General features: G+C 57.6%; 5 protein-coding genes across 5 annotated transcripts; all 5 read right to left on the bottom strand.

Annotated features, from left to right (window-relative positions):
• Positions 1 to 962: 962 nt before the first annotated feature.
• On the bottom strand, positions 963 to 1,526 carry JKF63_06071 (uncharacterized protein; the record flags this gene model as incomplete). The annotated part of the gene is made up of 1 exon (XM_067902023.1): positions 963 to 1,526. One exon carries the CDS (start codon positions 1,524 to 1,526, stop codon positions 963 to 965), a length of 564 nt encoding a protein of 187 aa, XP_067758370.1.
• A 2,212-nt stretch (positions 1,527 to 3,738) lies between these two features.
• On the bottom strand, positions 3,739 to 4,302 carry JKF63_06070 (uncharacterized protein; the record flags this gene model as incomplete). The annotated part of the gene is made up of 1 exon (XM_067902022.1): positions 3,739 to 4,302. One exon carries the CDS (start codon positions 4,300 to 4,302, stop codon positions 3,739 to 3,741), a length of 564 nt encoding a protein of 187 aa, XP_067758369.1.
• Positions 4,303 to 6,414: 2,112 nt separating this feature from the next.
• Positions 6,415 to 7,158, bottom strand: JKF63_06069 (uncharacterized protein; the record flags this gene model as incomplete). The annotated part of the gene is made up of 1 exon (XM_067902021.1): positions 6,415 to 7,158. One exon carries the CDS (start codon positions 7,156 to 7,158, stop codon positions 6,415 to 6,417), a length of 744 nt encoding a protein of 247 aa, XP_067758368.1.
• A 1,222-nt stretch (positions 7,159 to 8,380) lies between these two features.
• Positions 8,381 to 9,796, bottom strand: JKF63_06068 (uncharacterized protein; the record flags this gene model as incomplete). The annotated part of the gene is made up of 1 exon (XM_067902020.1): positions 8,381 to 9,796. The coding sequence occupies one exon, from the start codon at positions 9,794 to 9,796 to the stop codon at positions 8,381 to 8,383; it is 1,416 nt and encodes a 471-aa protein (XP_067758367.1).
• A 1,617-nt stretch (positions 9,797 to 11,413) lies between these two features.
• On the bottom strand, positions 11,414 to 17,164 carry JKF63_06067 (uncharacterized protein; the record flags this gene model as incomplete). Its single annotated transcript, XM_067902019.1, has 1 exon — positions 11,414 to 17,164. One exon carries the CDS (start codon positions 17,162 to 17,164, stop codon positions 11,414 to 11,416), a length of 5,751 nt encoding a protein of 1,916 aa, XP_067758366.1.
• Positions 17,165 to 17,912: the final 748 nt, after the last annotated feature.

The following is a 17,912-nucleotide window of genomic DNA, read 5'->3' as shown; positions in this document are numbered from 1 at the left end:
CGTGAGTAAGTGTGTGTGTGTATGCACCTTCCTATATTATACGTCACGGTTCTCGGCTGGCTCGCTCCATCAGGGGAGTGCAAAGTGGAATGGGGGGTGGGGAGGGGAGGGGAGGGGAGGGGGCGGAGTCAAACGACTCCCTTCCTCCTTCCCTCCCTTCCCCCCCCAAACTGGCGATGCCTTCCCCCCCGATCTCTACTCCGTTCATACTCATCCAGTGAGACTGAGCGAGGCAGGGGAAACCAGAACGGAAAAATATATAAAAAAGAGAGAAATCGAGGTCAGACGAAAACATGAGCGAGGCACGCCGTGCACAACACAACAAAATGAGAACGAGGGTGGGTGAGTGGGTGAGTGGGTGGGGGAGGGGAGGGGAGGGGAGGGGAGGGGGCGGTGTAAAGTTTTTCGAAGCATGCTGATGTAAAGTGTTTCAGGTGGCGATGGCGTGACCATAAACGCTACGGCAGTGAAGATCGTACTATGAGAAAATGAAAGAACGAAAGAGATACGAGCCGTTGCCTGTGATGCCCTTCCCCTGATGGATACCTCGAGCCGCTCTGTCTGTTGCCCTCTCCCCCTCCCCCCTCTACGACGTAAACAAATATTCACACACACACACACACACACACACACGTGGGCGCGCGAACATGTACGCACTTCCTGTACTCCTTTTGCATGAACGTGAACCCCTCTTACTCGTGCACCGTCGTCAACGACAAGTACAGTGGTCCGCCAGCGCGCGCCGAGACACATCCCACCCATCCCTCACAACGCAGCAGCGAGTCCCACAGCTGTTTCTCGTCGTGTGTCTCATTCGTTGACGATACGAGCGGGATTCAACAAGCCACCGTCACGCGGATGCGGTTAGTGCATAGCGCATAATTCACCGGCTACAATCTGTCCAGAGGGTAACGCAGAGGAGTACCGGCAGCTCATCACTATCACCCCAACACCGCTACAGATTACTGGATCTTGATGTCGAACAGGCTCTGCTGCTGAGCCAGCGTGCTTGGATGCTCCTTGCCGTCCGCCTTCGCCTTCGCAGCGTTCGCCTCGTTCTGCTTCACGAGGTCTGCCGGCACGCTCTTGAACTCGGCCTCCATCAGCTTCGCAACGCAGTAGCCGAGGCGGAACTGCCCGCTCTGCACGCACTCCTTCATCACCCAGGTCCAGGACTGCTCGTTCGGCTTCACCTTATTACGGTGCTGCATCTCCTCCATCAGATCCATCATCGCGCAGAACTTGCTCTCATTGTCCACCGGCTGGCTCTGCTTGCTCGGCGCTTCGAAGATCTTCTGCAGCGTCGCGTTGTACGTCTCCAGGTCTGGCGGGCAGTTCTTCACGTTCATGCTCACCAGCACCTCGCCGGCCTCGTCGTAGTACTGGCACTTCTTCACCTTCTCGATCCACGGCGCCGTGTTCGTATCCACCTCGTAGCCGAAGAGATCGTACTTCTTCGCACCACTGGCGGACGCGAAGCGGACCGCTGCAGCGGTGCACACAATCTGGCTAGACAGGCGGCGCATGACTTACTCCTCTTTTTTAATTGTTTTTCTTGAAGGCAGAGAAGGGAAAAGACTGTTATCGTGTTCTCTCTGCGTGTGTGCGTGTGTGAGGTGTGGGAGGTGTGGGAGGGAGGGGGGGGGGAGATGCGTGTGGTGCAAAAAACGAGTTGGGGCTATGAAAAAGGGGGGAAGATAAAACAAGAGGATTTTCGGGGACGGTTTGGGAGCTCTTTTTTTTTTTTATGGGGGAGCGCTTAGTGGAAATGCCACACAGCGATCTCGACCACACGAGGAAGAGAGAAAGAGAAGCGAGAATACACACACACACACACACACACAATAGCACTCAAAAGGAGTGGTGGTGGTGGTGAGGTAGGGAGGGAGGGAGAGGGGGGGGGGGGCAAAGCATGCAGCCGTACCTTCGCATGTGGCCAACTTTCTTCGTGTCCACCGGTGGTGCTCTCAGCGAAGCGGTGATGAGAGCAAGAAGGGAGAAGGGGGTGAGAAGATGACGCCATCGCCCATCACCGGCCTTCCTCTTCTACTCTTCCAGTCCTTTTTGAATCACACAACTCCACATCCCCCTTTTTCCCCTCTTCGCCGCGTTCGTTGCCCTGCGCCACTCCTCCACAAAGAGATCTCAATATGAAACACAAGTGGCGGTGGTGGGAGGGAGGGAGGGAGGGAGGAGGAGGAGTCAGGGGACGAGGGGGGGGGGAGGGGTTGACTGTTTGATCCACCGTGTCCGAATCCCTGTTGGTTTGTTCATTATTCCCTGTGTTGGTGACTAGCGCTTTTTCATTTATGCCTAACAAAAATAAACAGGGAAAGAAAACGGGGGGAGGGCGTACAGAGAACGGCAAACGTGGTGGGAGACACCCACACGTCAACACACGCAGACTCTGACACGAATGCGTGTATGTGGCTGTATCTGTGTGTTACAGATACGCTGCCGAAGGAAAAGAGAATAGAGGGGTAAAGTTGAGCATAGATAGATGGAAGGATAGAAAGAGAGAGGGACGTCACTCGAGTCCGCAGGTCCAACAACTCGCTCCGTTCCACCATCCACGTAAACCTACGTAAAGAAGTACCTGCGACACCGCCATAGCTATACACACACCTCTCACCACCCACTACCCCTCCGCACCCCCGTCTGCCCTCTCCTACACCCTTCCGTTCGCGTTTTACATCCCAGCGTCAGCGCCATCGAAACACGAACACCACAAGCGTTGCTTTCCTACAATGCAGAAACGAATACACACACACACACACACACACACAAACACAGAGGGGGATGAGAGAGATTTGTGTGGGTGATAAGTACATGTATACACACACACACACATACATACATACACATGTACACATTGTTGTTGTCTTGTGTGAGCACGCAGGTGTATTCCACTGCATTGCCGATGCCCAGGACGAAGAGCTACTCATCCCCCTCCCATCCCATCCCATCCCATCCCATCCCTAAAATATATACCCACACGTGGCACAAACAGTAAAAACAAATACGTAAAGCCGGAAGAAAAAGGAAAGGGAAGGAGCCGGTGGTGTGCGTTGTAAGCCGTGGAGAATTACGGCTGCCCATCGAGGGCGCTTTGTTTTGTTTTTTGTTTGTGTGTGGGTGTGTGTGGATGCGCCGAGAACACCGCTTGGCGAGGGCTCGGCTACGCTTCACAAATTTGTGCTGCACAATGCGGGCGTGCCTCGCCCCCCCTCCCCTCCTCTCCCCAACCACCACCACCCCCTTTGACCGACATCACCACACCCCCTTCCCTGCGTCGACTTGAAATCCGCATACGACGCCTAATGTTAGAGCAACGATGCGCAGAGACCATATGGGGGAGCAGGACAGAGGGAAGGGACGCCAAGAAGGGTGGGTGAGGGGGAACGAGGCCAGCTTGTGTGAACACGTGACCAGAGGGCCATTTGTCATCGGGCATCGCCCTCGCCGCATATATACGTATATATATATATATATATATAGGTATGTATATGTATATATATATATATATAGGATTCTCAACAACAAAGTGATATAGGGGGACAACGGATATAGCGAGAGAGACAGTCGGGAATGGGATAGGAGATGAATGGGGGACCCTTGGAGACGATATACGTAACACAGACACCGACGCTCTCTCATATAAATATATATAATGACGTCACCCGTTCTTCCCATCTGCTATCCACCAGCTCATCACTATCACCCCAACACCGCTACAGATTACTGGATCTTGATGTCGAACAGGCTCTGCTGCTGAGCCAGCGTGCTTGGATGCTCCTTGCCGTCCGCCTTCGCCTTCGCAGCGTTCGCCTCGTTCTGCTTCACGAGGTCTGCCGGCACGCTCTTGAACTCGGCCTCCATCAGCTTCGCAACGCAGTAGCCGAGGCGGAACTGCCCGCTCTGCACGCACTCCTTCATCACCCAGGTCCAGGACTGCTCGTTCGGCTTCACCTTATTACGGTGCTGCATCTCCTCCATCAGATCCATCATCGCGCAGAACTTGCTCTCATTGTCCACCGGCTGGCTCTGCTTGCTCGGCGCTTCGAAGATCTTCTGCAGCGTCGCGTTGTACGTCTCCAGGTCTGGCGGGCAGTTCTTCACGTTCATGCTCACCAGCACCTCGCCGGCCTCGTCGTAGTACTGGCACTTCTTCACCTTCTCGATCCACGGCGCCGTGTTCGTATCCACCTCGTAGCCGAAGAGATCGTACTTCTTCGCACCACTGGCGGACGCGAAGCGGACCGCTGCAGCGGTGCACACAATCTGGCTAGACAGGCGGCGCATGACTTACTCCTCTTTTTAAATTGTTTTTCTTGAAGGCAGAGAAGGGAAAAGACTGTTATCGTGTTCTCTCTGCGTGCGTGTGTGAGGTGTGTGAGGTGTGGGAGGGAGGGGGGAGATGCGTGTGGCGCAAAAAACGAGTCGGGGCTATGAAAAAGGGGGGAAACATAAAAAACAGAAGTGAGTTGATCTCTAATCCGTTTAGCAGGGAAAGGGCTCCGCATTGTTTTTTTTGTTATTCAATCCGCCCCCCCCCCACCCCCAATACATCACACAAGTGGTCCCGGTGACTCCTGCAGTGTTCGTGGGTGAAGGAGTAGTGGGAGGGAGAGGGGTCAGCGGCGTACGCGTCTGTCTTGGCGAGCACGGTGCCACACCCAAAGGCTGACGAACGTCCAGCAGAGCTGTTGTTGGCTCCTCCCCCCTCCTCCCCGAGAGTATATCCCGTCTCATGTCACTTTTTTTTCTAACCCCAGTTAGAGAGGCACACACACACACACTTCCTGTGAGCGTGCACGCACTTTGGGCGTCGAGGGAGATAAAGAGGAAGATGCGGTATAGGGTTGTGGGAGGGGGGGGGGTGGTGGAGAGGCTTATACGGCCAGGAAACCATCGTCCCCCCCCCCTCCAAAAAAAAAAGCTCAAACACCACAACCGGGAGGGAAATCCGTAAAGAGAAGCCGTAGGACAACTGCGACCCGTGAAGAAAAAACCGCTCCCTTTTAGCCCTTCACACCACCACCACCCCACCCCCCCCCTTTCACGAGTCGCGGTTGGTTTGCCTTCTCTCCTCCCCCCCCCTCCTTCCCCTGAAGGATTGGGGAGAGGAGAGGGTACGGTCCCACCGGCCTCCACAGAATGAAAGAAAACCTTAGAATGACGATTGCCCGTGAGGAATAAAAATATATACGCCGATCAGAGATGACCAATGACAACAACGACGGGAAAAAAAAAACGAAAAAGAGGCGGAGAACTCGTTTCACTGGCATCAGTGCTCATCGCGCATCGCCGTTTGCCCCTTTCCTCTATGCCTTTTTGTTTTTTAAAAGGGGAGCGATGGTGGGAACAGGAGGTTACTCAGAGGAATTCCCCCCAACCCCCAACCCAGACGCTGGGTGGTGTGCTGTGTGTGTGGTGTGCTGTGTGCATTGGGGGGGAGGGGGGGGGGGGGGGGGGGAGCACGTTCTTGCACATCTCCCCTTCCTCCACCGATGCACTGTCACTCAACATTGATTCGCTCCAGCCGACGCTCCTTCAGAAACTTTTTTACTTCTTTCTCTCATAGAAGCGAAAACCAATCCAACCACTTCCACAACAAACACACAAAAAGGAATATATGGAGAGGGAGGGCACCAGAGAAGGTCCACAGTCACTCACACAGACGTACCACTCACATCACCTCCTCACATGACCCGCCCCCCGCAGCCGCCGATCCGCTTAAACCGTGAACTCGCAACACCAAAAAAGGGGGTGTGTGGTTCTACTCTGCCGCTGCAGGCATACCGCTATCGGAAGAGTCCAAAGACCACACTCGACCCTAACCGGTACACCGGCCTCCCTCCGCGTGGTGCAAAGCAGCGGCAGATACGCGTTGGTGCGATGGCCGACGGAGTCACCTGGGCACCACCTCCGCATCGAGATTCTGCACACCCTCCCCCCGCTTCGCAGATCGTCCCAGAGCCGCTCCCATCCCTCCCCCCCCCCCTCCATCAGCGGGGCAGTGAAGGCCGGGTGGGACACGCTCGAGTGACGCTGATGCTACGCCTAAGCATATGGATGGTGTGAGCGGGTGGCACGGTCACGGGTTACTCCTACGCAGTAACATCCAGGACCCGGCCCTGCCAGCGGGCTCCGCGCATCGCTCTGGCTTCCCCATGACGCAGGTACTTGGACCCTGCCACCACTGGAACTGCCTGGGGGACTCGTAGAAGGGTATGGGGGCGGCCAAGACTTCCCGTCCGAGTGCACGCTGCAATCCCTGAGATGCCACGCGGAGGTGCGAACCACATCATCGAAAATTATAAGTGGAGGGGCGGGAGGCCAGAAAAGTGATAAAGGAAAACTGTATATGACAAGTCTGATGGGCATTCGTGCTTGCCAGCGCATCGTCGCTGCTCAGATGCTGAAGCGGTTATCATGAGTCTGATAGACCTTACCCTCCGCTGCCAGCGTCCGCATTGCCGTGCGCACGTCACCATAGGTGAAGTTGTAGCGTTGCGCCAACATGGTCAACTCGTCCATCAACATGCCTGCATCACCGTTCCCGTGTTGCTTGATAAAGGAAATAAGAAGGTCTGTCAGCAGCACTTTGTTATCGCCGCCGGGCAACATATTCTGGATGCCAACGGCAGAGGCCGTGTTCTGCATCGAGGCACCAGTGCTTGCGGCATGCTTGTTGCCCTGTGTGAGACGAAAATGGGTGAGGATGGCATCCAGCATGTGGTAGTTCAGCTCGTTGCTATCTGCCATGCTCACCACGGTTCCTGTAACAATGGGCGTTTGCTGCCACACATTCACAGTGCCGGACGCGCGAACGTGTGTGTTGAGAGGAATGGGCTCTTGGGCTCTGTCTGCGTCAACCCACTGGCGCACGACGAGCATGCCCGTGTTGTCTGTAATACGATACCCAAAATGTTTGGCCGTGATAGCGCCACCGCCAGAGGCCATGTTGGCGTTTTCGTAGCCCACCACACGGCCTACAACAGTAGCCTGCGTCACCTCGCGGCCGTCCACGACCAGCACGCCACCACCCACGCTCTGGGCTTCCAGCATCTGCTTGATAGTGAGAGGGCGAATTGGGTGCATGCGACGTTGGGTCTGCTGGCTACCGAAGTTGCTGCCAGAAGCCGACGCGAGCATCGTGTCCTGCTTGGCTGTGGCTGTGGTGACTGTAGTGGTGGTACGGGGATGAACGGAGCCCTGAGGTTGGCGAGAGCAGCCGGACGACGGGGAGCCACTTCAGAAAGCAAACAGAAAAGCACACACGCACAGTAGAGAAGAATAAAACACGCACGTCTAACCGAATCGTCTATTTTGCTCTCTGGAATACGGTTACATATATAAATATAATAATAATAATAATGGGGAAACGATTGTGTGTGTGTGTGTGTGTGTGAGTGTGTGTGTGGCCAAATCAGTCTGAGGTAAGGGTCATCTTCATTTTCAGGTTTTGTCGGGGGGGAATGTATGGGAGGGAGGGAAGGGGTGGTGGTGGCAACATTGCTCATATGAAAGAGCACACACACACACACACAGACAGACGCACCGCCCGCAGTAAAGGGGGCAGGGGAGTGGGGTACGGGGCGAGGGGGGGGGGGGGCAGAGAAACACGGGGGCCAAGTTGCTTTCACCCCCGTACTCCTGCAGGCTCAGGATCGTTCCTTCACGCTTCGGATGTGGCCGCGGTCGTTGATTATGTCTCTGCAATGCCAGAGAGAGAGAGAGGCAATAGTGGGTGGGGGGGAGAGGGAGGGAGGGAGAGAGGGCGACAATCTCATAGAACAGCGCTCTTCACGTTTCCATCAGCCTCTCCACCCGCGCCGCCCTCATTTCCTTTGTATTAACCACTGGGTTTTCAAGTATCCCCCTCCATCCCCCTCCCCCCGCCTTGCGGTTTGCGAACGTGCTACATCTCAGATGTGTGTATGTGTGTACAACTGAGGATGTGGTCTGGGTGTTTGCACCTGAGATAGAGAGAGCGAAGGGGGGAAGGGGTGAAGGAGGGGAGGAAGGAAGGGGGGGGGGGGGAGGTGAAGTGCCAAAGCGAAGGTCTGGGGAGCAACCGAACGAGCCAGAAACAGAGAAAGGCCAGAACAAAAAAAAAAGATATAAGAAGGAAAAAGAACCATACAGACACACGCACATCGAGCACACGAATCCCCCTTCCCTCTCCTCCCCCCCCCCTTCCCTCCTCCCCCTTCCCTCTCCTCTTCCGCAGTATTGTACATGAACTAAGATTTACATCAAAACCAATCATGAAAAGAAAAAAAAAACGTCGTGGTTCCATCGCGAGCGCCTGCAGGGACACACTCAACATGTTCGTGTCTAAGCGTGTGTGTATGAGATTGTGTTCACATGTAGCCTAGATCGCGGGGCAGCGGTAGAGATACGGCAGCCCCTGTGTGCGCTCCTTGGATTGCTGTATCTCACGCAGAATACGACCCGGTTGTGTGACGGCCGCATACCCGGTGGTGGCCCCATCTGCGCTACTGGAAGGCCCGGGTATCGCATCCGCACCGACCTTCACGACTAAGGGCTCCGGAATCGCCGGAGGGACTCCCGCTGCAAGGGGCGACGATCCTGCCCCACCGACACCGATGCCGCCTTTCCCTGCATTCTCCTTCGACGCCCGGTGCAGTAACATGGACTCCGTCACATTTACGCAGCCTTCCAATGCACACCGCTGCAACACCCGCGCAAGACTGTGCCGCGTGTGGATCTTCTGCAGCGACGGCGAGGCGGCAAACAGACGCTCTGCCAAGGCGAGAGCATCACGACTGATCGCCTTCTTCAGCAGCCGGCTACGGCCAGAGCTGCTGTGATCCCACTCGTGTGCGTGCACCGCCATCGCTTCTGGAAGTGCGGCGCGCGATTCTGCAGCGGCACCACCACTCCTCGGCAGCTGTTTGCTGGAAAGAATGAGCCGCGCCTCCGACGGAGTCACAAGAGAATTGAGGTCATCGTCATCATCGGTGGTCACACGGCGAATGTCCTCTACTGACCAGTTGTTCGCCTTCGCAATCTCCTCCACGCGATCTCGCATCACGCTTAGAGCCTCTGCGACCTCCAAGTCGGAGATGAACTTCTCGTAGTCGAGGTTCTCCGCGAAGTCCAGCAGGTCCCGGTCGATGTCCAGCTCCGCGTCCAGTGCCTCTTCCTCCGTCAAGGCCCACTTCGGCTTGCGAGAAGGCCCGCCTGCGGGAGCCTTGCGGATGGCCTCTACATGGGCCTCCATGGCTTTGTGCATGTTGTACGCCGGGGCGCCGGAGTTCTCTAAATCGACGGCCATTGCAGAGCTCTGCCGTTGCAGGTGCTGCTGCTCCGCGCGCTTGCGCCTCTCCATCTCTCGCACTCTGTCAGCTCGCCGCGCTGCCTCCACCTCAAGCTGCCGGTCCGAATCTTTCATGGTTTTCATCTGCCGCGCAAAGCTGTGTAGCCAGCGACGGTGGCGCGAGAGGGCCTGCGATGACTTGGTTTGACGCTGCCGTTGATTCGCAGCCCGCAACGCCTCCTGCTCGGCGCGGGTGTCGCGACTCTCCTTGGAGGGTCCGTAGCCCAGTGGGTTGCCGGTGGGGTTCGACGGAATAAAGGGGTGAAGAGATACACCGTCGTTGCTGTAGCCATCAGTACCTCCCAACCCCCCTATTGACCCGAGGTTCGACGGTCGCTCGCAGAGCAAGATGCCCTTATAGTTTTCTACGGCCAAATGTGTCGTGTAGCCTGATTGCCTGTACATCGCCGGCGGCTGGCTGACGATGACATCCTTGTGGGACTCCATCCTCACGCGTGAGAGCTACGTGCGTGTGAGTGGAGGGTGTATGTAGGGTGAACCAACAGCTACGAGAGTGAGTGAAGTCGATATACGAAGAGAAAGAGAAAGCAGAACGTATGCATACACACACACACACACACAATCAATAGTGGACTTGTGTGAAGATAAACACACAAAAACAAACATGCACAAGAGAGACGCAAGGCGCATATATGCACGTTGTTGGGTTGAAGAAGTAACAGGCCGAGGAGGAGGAGAGGAGGGGAGAAGGAGGAGGAGGGGATGGAATAGGTGTGAAGACAATGAAAGTATTGCCACAGGGCAGTCGGAGCAACGAACACGCTGTAATGGGCGCCTGCGGCCACGTCATCGAGTCACAGAAACACGTGTCGATGTAACTGACAAATAACACTTCGGAGTACACGTAGCCATACCGAACACATCCGCTCGCCATCCCATGTGTGTTGTGCACAACCCCCCGTTTGCATATCCATTGCGGTACTGCCTCGAGCTTCAACAGCCGCACCTGCACATCGGCGTCGGGTAGAGAGAGCGCGCGTGATCGAGTCTGAGGGAGGGAGGGGGGGGGGAGGGGGAAACTGCGCGAAGACGAAGAGTCATCGTCATTTTCTATACGTTACCCCCCCCCCCTCCCCCCTCCTCCCTCAGACTTACAGACTCGCTCCCCCTATCAGAGCTGGTACAAGATTGCCCCCATAATTTTGGACTTACGCGCGACGTATACGGGACGTATGCGCGCCCGTTCCAGGACGCCACGGCACGCCCTTTCACAGCAACGCTTCGCTTTCGTGTATGGGGAGAAGATGCGGGAGATGTGTTGAGAAAAATTTGCATCGAGTGGGGATCCACTTCAAGGAAAGGGCGAGGATATGTGTGTGTGTGTGTGTGTGTGTGCGGGTGGGTGGGGGAGGGCGGGGTCACAACAACAACGAATGAAAAAAAAAAGCAACAATAGAGATCTAATATAACATAAAACGCACATGTCAAAGAAAAAGATGGAAACAAACCGAGGGCAGGAACGCCCCGGTGGTACAAGTTATGCAAGGCCCGACCATCCACACATCCCACCCACCCACCCCCCACCCCCTCTCTCCTCTGTCTTTTGTGACCCCCCCCTCCCACACACACACACACACCACAGGCGTTCATGCATATTCAGTCCGAGGGGAGAAGAGGGGGGGGACTGAGATTTACTGTACATCTGGACGTTCTTTTTTCTTCTTTTCCTTCCCCAGGAAAGATCGGTGTGTTGCTATCCGTAAGCGTGGAGTATGCGGGCAGTGTTGTCGGCGGTCGAATCGGCCGCTGCCGCCATCATCCACTTCGCAATTGAAAAATATGAAGTTCCCAGAAGCCTCACAAATGTCACACAAAGTGGGGAGGGAGGGAGGGAGGGGGGAAAAACAGAGTGACGCACTCGTTTGCTTCTCTCCGGCCCAACGTTCCCACCACGACCATCTCTAATGTGACAATTGGAGTTTATCGGCAAGCTACCAACATGGGCATTGGCGTCATACCATGTGCACTCGGCGCAGCTTCCTGGGTGTAGCCAAGCCTGGCCATTTTCTCCTTACCTCGCCGCGCGCTGTCGTCCCTAAAAATCTAGAAGTGCTCCTTCATCAAAAGGCTAGCCCATCGCGACGAGAAGAGTAGCGGCAGTGTCACGCCCTCCGTACCCTCCACCTGCAAAAGCAGCTGCACATCTGTGAAAAAGTTGTGCGTGCCCTTCACAAATTCAACGGTCTCCGCCGTCTTCGTCCTCGTCGCAGGGGCGTTGTTGTCCACAGAGCGAGCAGTCGGACTCAACAACCGGCCCAACGCAGCACATTCATCAGCTGTGAGAACCATGTCATCCTCAATAAACATAACTGTGTCGGCATCGGCATCTCCCCTCGCCATACCAGTGTGGGCCTCCAGATCGCTTGCACGCACTCGACGCAAAACCGCCAGGCAGTGGAAAGCACGCCGCACTCGCTCCTCCATTGAGCCAGCACGCCTACCGATTCCAATGAGGAGGCGTAAGAGGGAGGGCAGGAGAGGGGCCATCGTGGATGGGGTCGAGACCTCGCATTCGGGAGACGAGGGTGGGGGGGTTGGCAGAACGTGTCCCAGTAAGATCCGCCACAGCGCATAGCACCGCTGCACGTCCTCCATCTTGCTTGACGCATCCTCGCCGCACCACGCGCGCCACCACCACTGTGCGAGCATCCACTCCCAAGGCATCTCGCCCGGCGAGGGAGGCGGGGTGGAAACCAGAGACGGCCAAAACGTCATCGGTGTCGCACAGAGCATAGTGTGTTGCGCCAGCACCGAAGTGGGGAGCGTGGCTATGGTCTTCCGCATGGCGGCAGAGCTCGGCACTGCAGCGCACGCTCGAGTGCACTGAGAGATCTGCTCCTCTGCACGGCCGGGTTGGTCACAACTCGCACCACACCTATCGCAAAAACAGCAGCGCTGGAGTGCGAGATTTGCCAACCACAGCTCCAAGTCAACCATTGTTGCTGGTTCTGCGTCGGGTGTCGCAGTCGCTGTCTCGGCCACCGCCGCTGCAGTCAGACATTTCACGTCTTCTACCGTGAGGAAAGGAAACGGCGGCTCCGCTGGGGGACGGCAGGGGCAGCAGCTGGTCAACAGGTACGCATCGAGCGAGGAGTCGGGGAGTGCGAGGCTTCCTGTCGTCAGCGAGGCGAAGGTGGCTGGCCGGGACACACGCGGCGCTGGCACGTGGAAGTCTGCGTTGTGGGTGGTCAGTAAAAAGTTTGCCTTGGCTGCCAACTCACTAGATGCGTCGGGAAGGAAGCGCCAGAGTCGCTGCAGCTGATGCACAAGCAGCCCACGCTCGAATTGGTCTATGGAGACCATAGTATTCGGTGTGGCGGGGCGAACAGCACTCAGCAGCATTTCCAGATGGCTGCATTGCCACAGGCTGGGCCGCCGCAGACTCGTCGCATCGTCGACGTCGATGCGTAGTACAGCCAGAGGACCGTCAGCAAGTTCGTCAAGGCTGCACGGCCGTCTGTCGGGTGTCGGACTAGATACCGGCGCTGCCGAGTGCATGGCAAGAGCCTCGCGGTACAGTAACTCCACCCACGCCTCAGCACCGTCCCACACAGCCCACATCATACGATGCGACTCTTGCATAAGAAGTCCGACACGCGAGAGAGGCGCCGGCGCGTTGATGGCGTGCTCGAGGAGAAGCTGCACAACTGCAGGAGCGTGCTCCTCTGCCATAATCTGGGCTTCCGGTTTGCAGGCCGCCGCGTCACTCGCCACCCCTGATTTGCTCTCCCCCACAGCTTCGCACCCTTCAACTAAAAGCTGACCCTGCAGCTGTCCCGGTGGTGTCTCCGTGGTCGACGAGGAAGCAGGGCTGGCTAGGTTCTCTCTAGAATGGCTTGTGAAATACTGCACTGCCACCTCCGTCGCGGCAGCTGTCACCTGCGGCCAGTAAACCTCCGCTAGGTTAGCAGACAGCAACACACTCGTCTCCCCACCGTCCGGGCGGCGTAGGGAGTCTACCAGGGCTCGCGCAGCCTCGGCAGAGAGCCGTGGTGCGACTCGGAGAAACCGCTCGCCAATGTCGTCGTCGCTGTCTCCAGACCCAGCGGCAGAGGTCAGGAGACTGCAGAGCTTGCCCTCTTCCACTCCGCGATGGCGTGCGATGCTATGGCAGAAAAGGCGCACCGACGCCGCGAGCTGGGTAAGACACACATCCACCGAGAATCGAAGCAGTAGAGCGAGAGAATCGTCGAGGTGGGCGATAGCGGAAGCCGTATAAGCCGCGATCGCCTCCTTTGCCCCTGCGTAGCTCTGGTCGACTCTGGTGAACCGGGCTGTGGTACTAGGAGCCACTGGAGCCGGCAAGTCAGCAGGGAGCTCCGGGTGTTCAACGCCGTCCCGGAACACCTCCTCCGCCACGAGGTGATATAACTGCTCCGAGTACTGCAGGACGGTCGCCCACACCTCCATCTCCGCCGTGAGCGCGTCCCGAGCAGCGGCGGCAGCAGCAGCCTCCCGTGGGAACCCCCCACCGCGCTCGGACGACTGTGGCACCGGTGCAGCGGGCAAGACGCCGACAAAGGCCTTACTTGTTTTCTTCAGGAGGGCGCAAGTCGCCTCGGAGAGGCGGTAGTCCCCCAGACGAAGAGGCTCAGTCAGCTGTCGTGGCACCAGGGATTCATTCGTGAGGACACGACCAGTACCAGGGCGGCAGAGCAGCCGCAGCTGCGCCATCAGCTCATCCACAGTTCGAGCCCGAGCCTCAGCGAACCCGTGCTGCGGATCTCCCACCTGAGGTTGGGTGGAGGCAGCACGCCAAATCGCTGTGCCCAGCCTCGTGTGGTCCAGGTGGGGATCGTCAGAGATGGCCGACTGCAATGTGGAGTCACTCACGTCCTGCACGCGCACAAAGAAAAGTGCGCGAGGAAGGCCCCCCTCATCGGGCCCTTTGGCGGCTGTCGCTGACGGCGTCTCAGCGACCCGAGAGGCGATTGACATGCTGGCACGTTCTGTGTCGAGGTTGACGCCGGCGACGTTGCTGACTGCATTCCCCATTGGCTTGTCGCGACGCTTCGCAGAGTGACGCTGAGAGGACACGGAGCTGGGCAAGACCCCAGCGGGCTGCTCACCATCCCCACCGTGCCCAGTGGCCACCGCCGCAGTCCACTCTTTGCACTGACGCTTTTGCTGTGCGTGCTGATGCTTGAGTTCGTTGCGCAGCCGCTCCACGTTCCAAGTGTGCACACAGAGAGAGGCCGCCGCCGCCGTCGCCGTCGAGAAGGACAGAGCAGAGGCGGGCGACGGCGAGGGAATGAGGGACGGCGAGAAGGGCGCAGTAGAGGCGCCACCTGGACGTAGGTTGGTGGACCGCGTCGGTGCGAGGTCCTTCGGCAGTGATGGAAGTCCGCAGCTTTGGATGTCATCCGCGGATGGATTATACACAGGATGGGTGAACTCCGGCCCCATGCTGCGCAGCACGACCCCGCCAACCGCCCCCGCTGTGCTGAGATCATCCTCGCCATCCTCGCCACCCGGCCGCTGCGGCGCCGCCGCGTCGGCTACAAGCGATGCCGCCTCGAGTCGCCGGTGGCGTGTCGGCAGGTCGTAGACGAGAAAGGTTGCCAGCACTACAAGCGGCGGCAGTGCAATTGTGGCTTGTAGCGTCTCCATCATGGCCGACACGGCCAGCTCCTCCGCGCCGGCCATGGCCTTAGCAGGCCGGTTTGCCTTGGAGCGCGACGGCTGGGCCGTTGAGCCTTTTGAACCCTTTGAGAGTAAGACCGAGCGCTGCCGGCTCGACTCTACCGCAGCCGCAGCGGCGACAGTGGCCTGCCGCTCGGCGACACGCCGACGACTTTCCACATCCATCAACTCGGACTCCGCAGCCGCCGTCGCCTGCCGTAGCCGCCGTGCTAGCAGCTCGGCAAAGGAGGCGGTGTCTGGGAATCCAACCAGGAAGAGCGTGCGGAGTGGAACGGACGCGGACGCGCCGGGGTTAGTCTGACTGACATCGGCTTCCGTTTCCACCAAACCGCCAACGGTGGCGGTACCCGGTGACTTTGATGCCCATGATGGCATGCGATCACCTGCCAGGACGCCCAAGTTGTGGCGATGCACTCTCACGACTTCCCGCACGACAGCGTCAATCAGCTGCTCATACTCGCGTCGGCTCTCCGGGGACAACGCCCCAGGTCGCTGATTGGAGCGGGAGCTCGCGCCGCTACTGCCGCTACAGCTGACGGCGGCTGCACTTCCCTGTGACCCGCCGTTGCCGCCAACAGGATTGCCGCCGCCAGAAGAAGCGTGCTGCTGTGTCCGCTGCTGGCGGCCTGCAGAGCCGCCTCGCTTGGCATCACCACTCAAGGCGCCCGGTAGGCTGTTGGCTAGCAACGTGCGCGGAGTGACATACGTGGCCACTGGGCTCTTCTCGGGTAACGCAAGGTCGCTGCTTTCGACACCGATCTCGTTCACCACGAAGAGGGAGAAAAGATCATCGGACTGTGGAGTAGTGGTGGGTGCGGTAGGGAAAAGAGCCCCCGGGGTAATCTCAGGGACTTCTCCCACCGTGGTTAAATGTTGGCGCGGTGGGACTAACCGGCGATGCGCCAACTGTAGAGTGGAGTGCTGCTGTTGAAATTTGCGCTGCACGCACATGTCCACCGTGTCAGCCAGCAGCCGGGCCCCGCTGAGGTCATCACCGTAGACGAAGCACGCCGCCGGCGGCATCCGCTGCGCCCACCCTGGCAGTAGTTCCTCGCGGCGGAGGACACCCGGGGCATCCACTTCACCCTCTGGGGCAGGTGGGGCCGGGAAGCTGGACTCGTCAGCAGCTAGACGCACCGCCTCCTCGGCGGCCTTGCGCTGACGGGCCACCTCCGCATGGAGCTTTGCTAGTACACACGCAACAGCCTCTGTCTGCGCCCCTGCAGCCAGCTTCCCCTCAGCCTCCGTCGCGGACGTGATGCAGTTTGCCGCCTCGCGCCACAGCTCAGCATCGCTCGTCTGCCGCTGAACATCTTGGTTCCCGGGAGCTAACAAATCAGCAACATCGCCGTCGTTACCAGCAGCTCCATCATCGGCGGATAGCGGACTTATTGCAACATCGGTCGAGGACGACGTAGAGAAAACCAGTTTCTCTACCCACTGTCGCCACTGCGTAACAGACAGATCCTGGTGTAGTCGATACACCGGTCGCCCGCCAAGCCCCGTAGCAGGCAAGTGTCGGTTGTCAGACACCTCTATGGCTAACTCTGCCAGTCCTCGCGCCACTCCTCCACACCATGCTGTCATCTCCTGACGCTTGCGCTCCCGCGACTCCGGCGCTAGGACCTTTGAAGCGAGTGGCAACATATTGCTTGAGAACGTGTCGATCAGCTGGTTTTGATCCACCGTGCGGGTCAGTTGGTGGTCCGCAGCTGCTTTTAGCGTTCGCTCCGCTCGAAGTTGCTGCTCGAGATCACTCTTACCCCTCTGGCCTGCTCTAAGAGCGGCATCGGCGACGTCGCTGGCGAGCACGGCCTTGTCAACCACAGCTATATGACCCTCGCGGGCAGTTTCTGCACCACTATCAATAGCTGACAGCGCAACAGCGGCTGTATTAGGGCTCGTAAACCCCTGCTTCTCAGCAGCGGCTGCCAGCCGCGCCAACCTGTCCAGACGTGCCTGTTGCTTCTCAGCCTTGGCTGCACGAATAGAGCTAATGTACTCTGCACCGCTGTGCACCGCCGAGGAAGGGCAGGATGACGGCGCGGTGGTGGGGTGATTTACGTCCAGGCCGAGACGGCGCAGCTTGTCCTCCATCTCATCGAGATCGGCCATCGTCCGCGCCGCCGACCCGTTTGAAGAGGCGTGCATTTTTTTTCTTTTTGTAATAACCGATGATTCGCTCTTTTTTTTTCTATTGAAGGGAGCAAGAGGGACACCCTATCATCTCTTGTGGCACTGGTATGGCTCACCCGAGTTACGTGAGAGACCGTCCGTAAAAAAAAAAGCCAATTGAATGCAGAGTAGAATTAGATGTATGTGCTGGATGCGACCACACCTGCCACCTCACCCAGCGATCCTTCTTTCTTGCTCTCTAGCCCTCTATGGTGAGGGGTGGGCTGTACATGGAAAGTATCAGAAACGCAGAGGAAAAAAAAGGAGACGCAAGTGTGAAGGAAAAGGGGGGGGGTATCCGGAAAGAGATGATGGAGGAAGGGGGGGGGGACACACACATACACACACACAGACAACTGGAAGTACTAGCAAAGAGACAAGGAGAGCACAAAGAAGATGAGCCATTACGAATGCTACACTAAAGCATCATAGTGTAAGCGGGTAGACAAGAGGTGGTGGTGGTGGGGGGGGGGGGTCAAGAAAACTGTGAAGCCGATTTTGGCGACGGTGGGGAAATGTGGACAAATGCGCGCAAAGGACTCACTTTCTTTTTCTATCCCCGCCTGGCACTATCCACGGCAGATGTGTGTTTGCCTTTGGGGGGTGTCCGTAGTGCACCGCAACTAAGATACGCGCATGCGCATATTAGCAGGTAACCAAGTGCTGCACACACACACACACACACAGACAGATATATATATATATATTTCGTTATATCCGCTCC

Source organism: Porcisia hertigi, chromosome 15, assembly GCF_017918235.1.
Source record: "Porcisia hertigi strain C119 chromosome 15, whole genome shotgun sequence".
Lineage (NCBI taxonomy): Eukaryota > Euglenozoa > Kinetoplastea > Trypanosomatida > Trypanosomatidae > Porcisia > Porcisia hertigi.
Note: the sequence above shows the minus strand (reverse complement) of the source record. Positions and strands in the feature narration are given on the sequence as shown.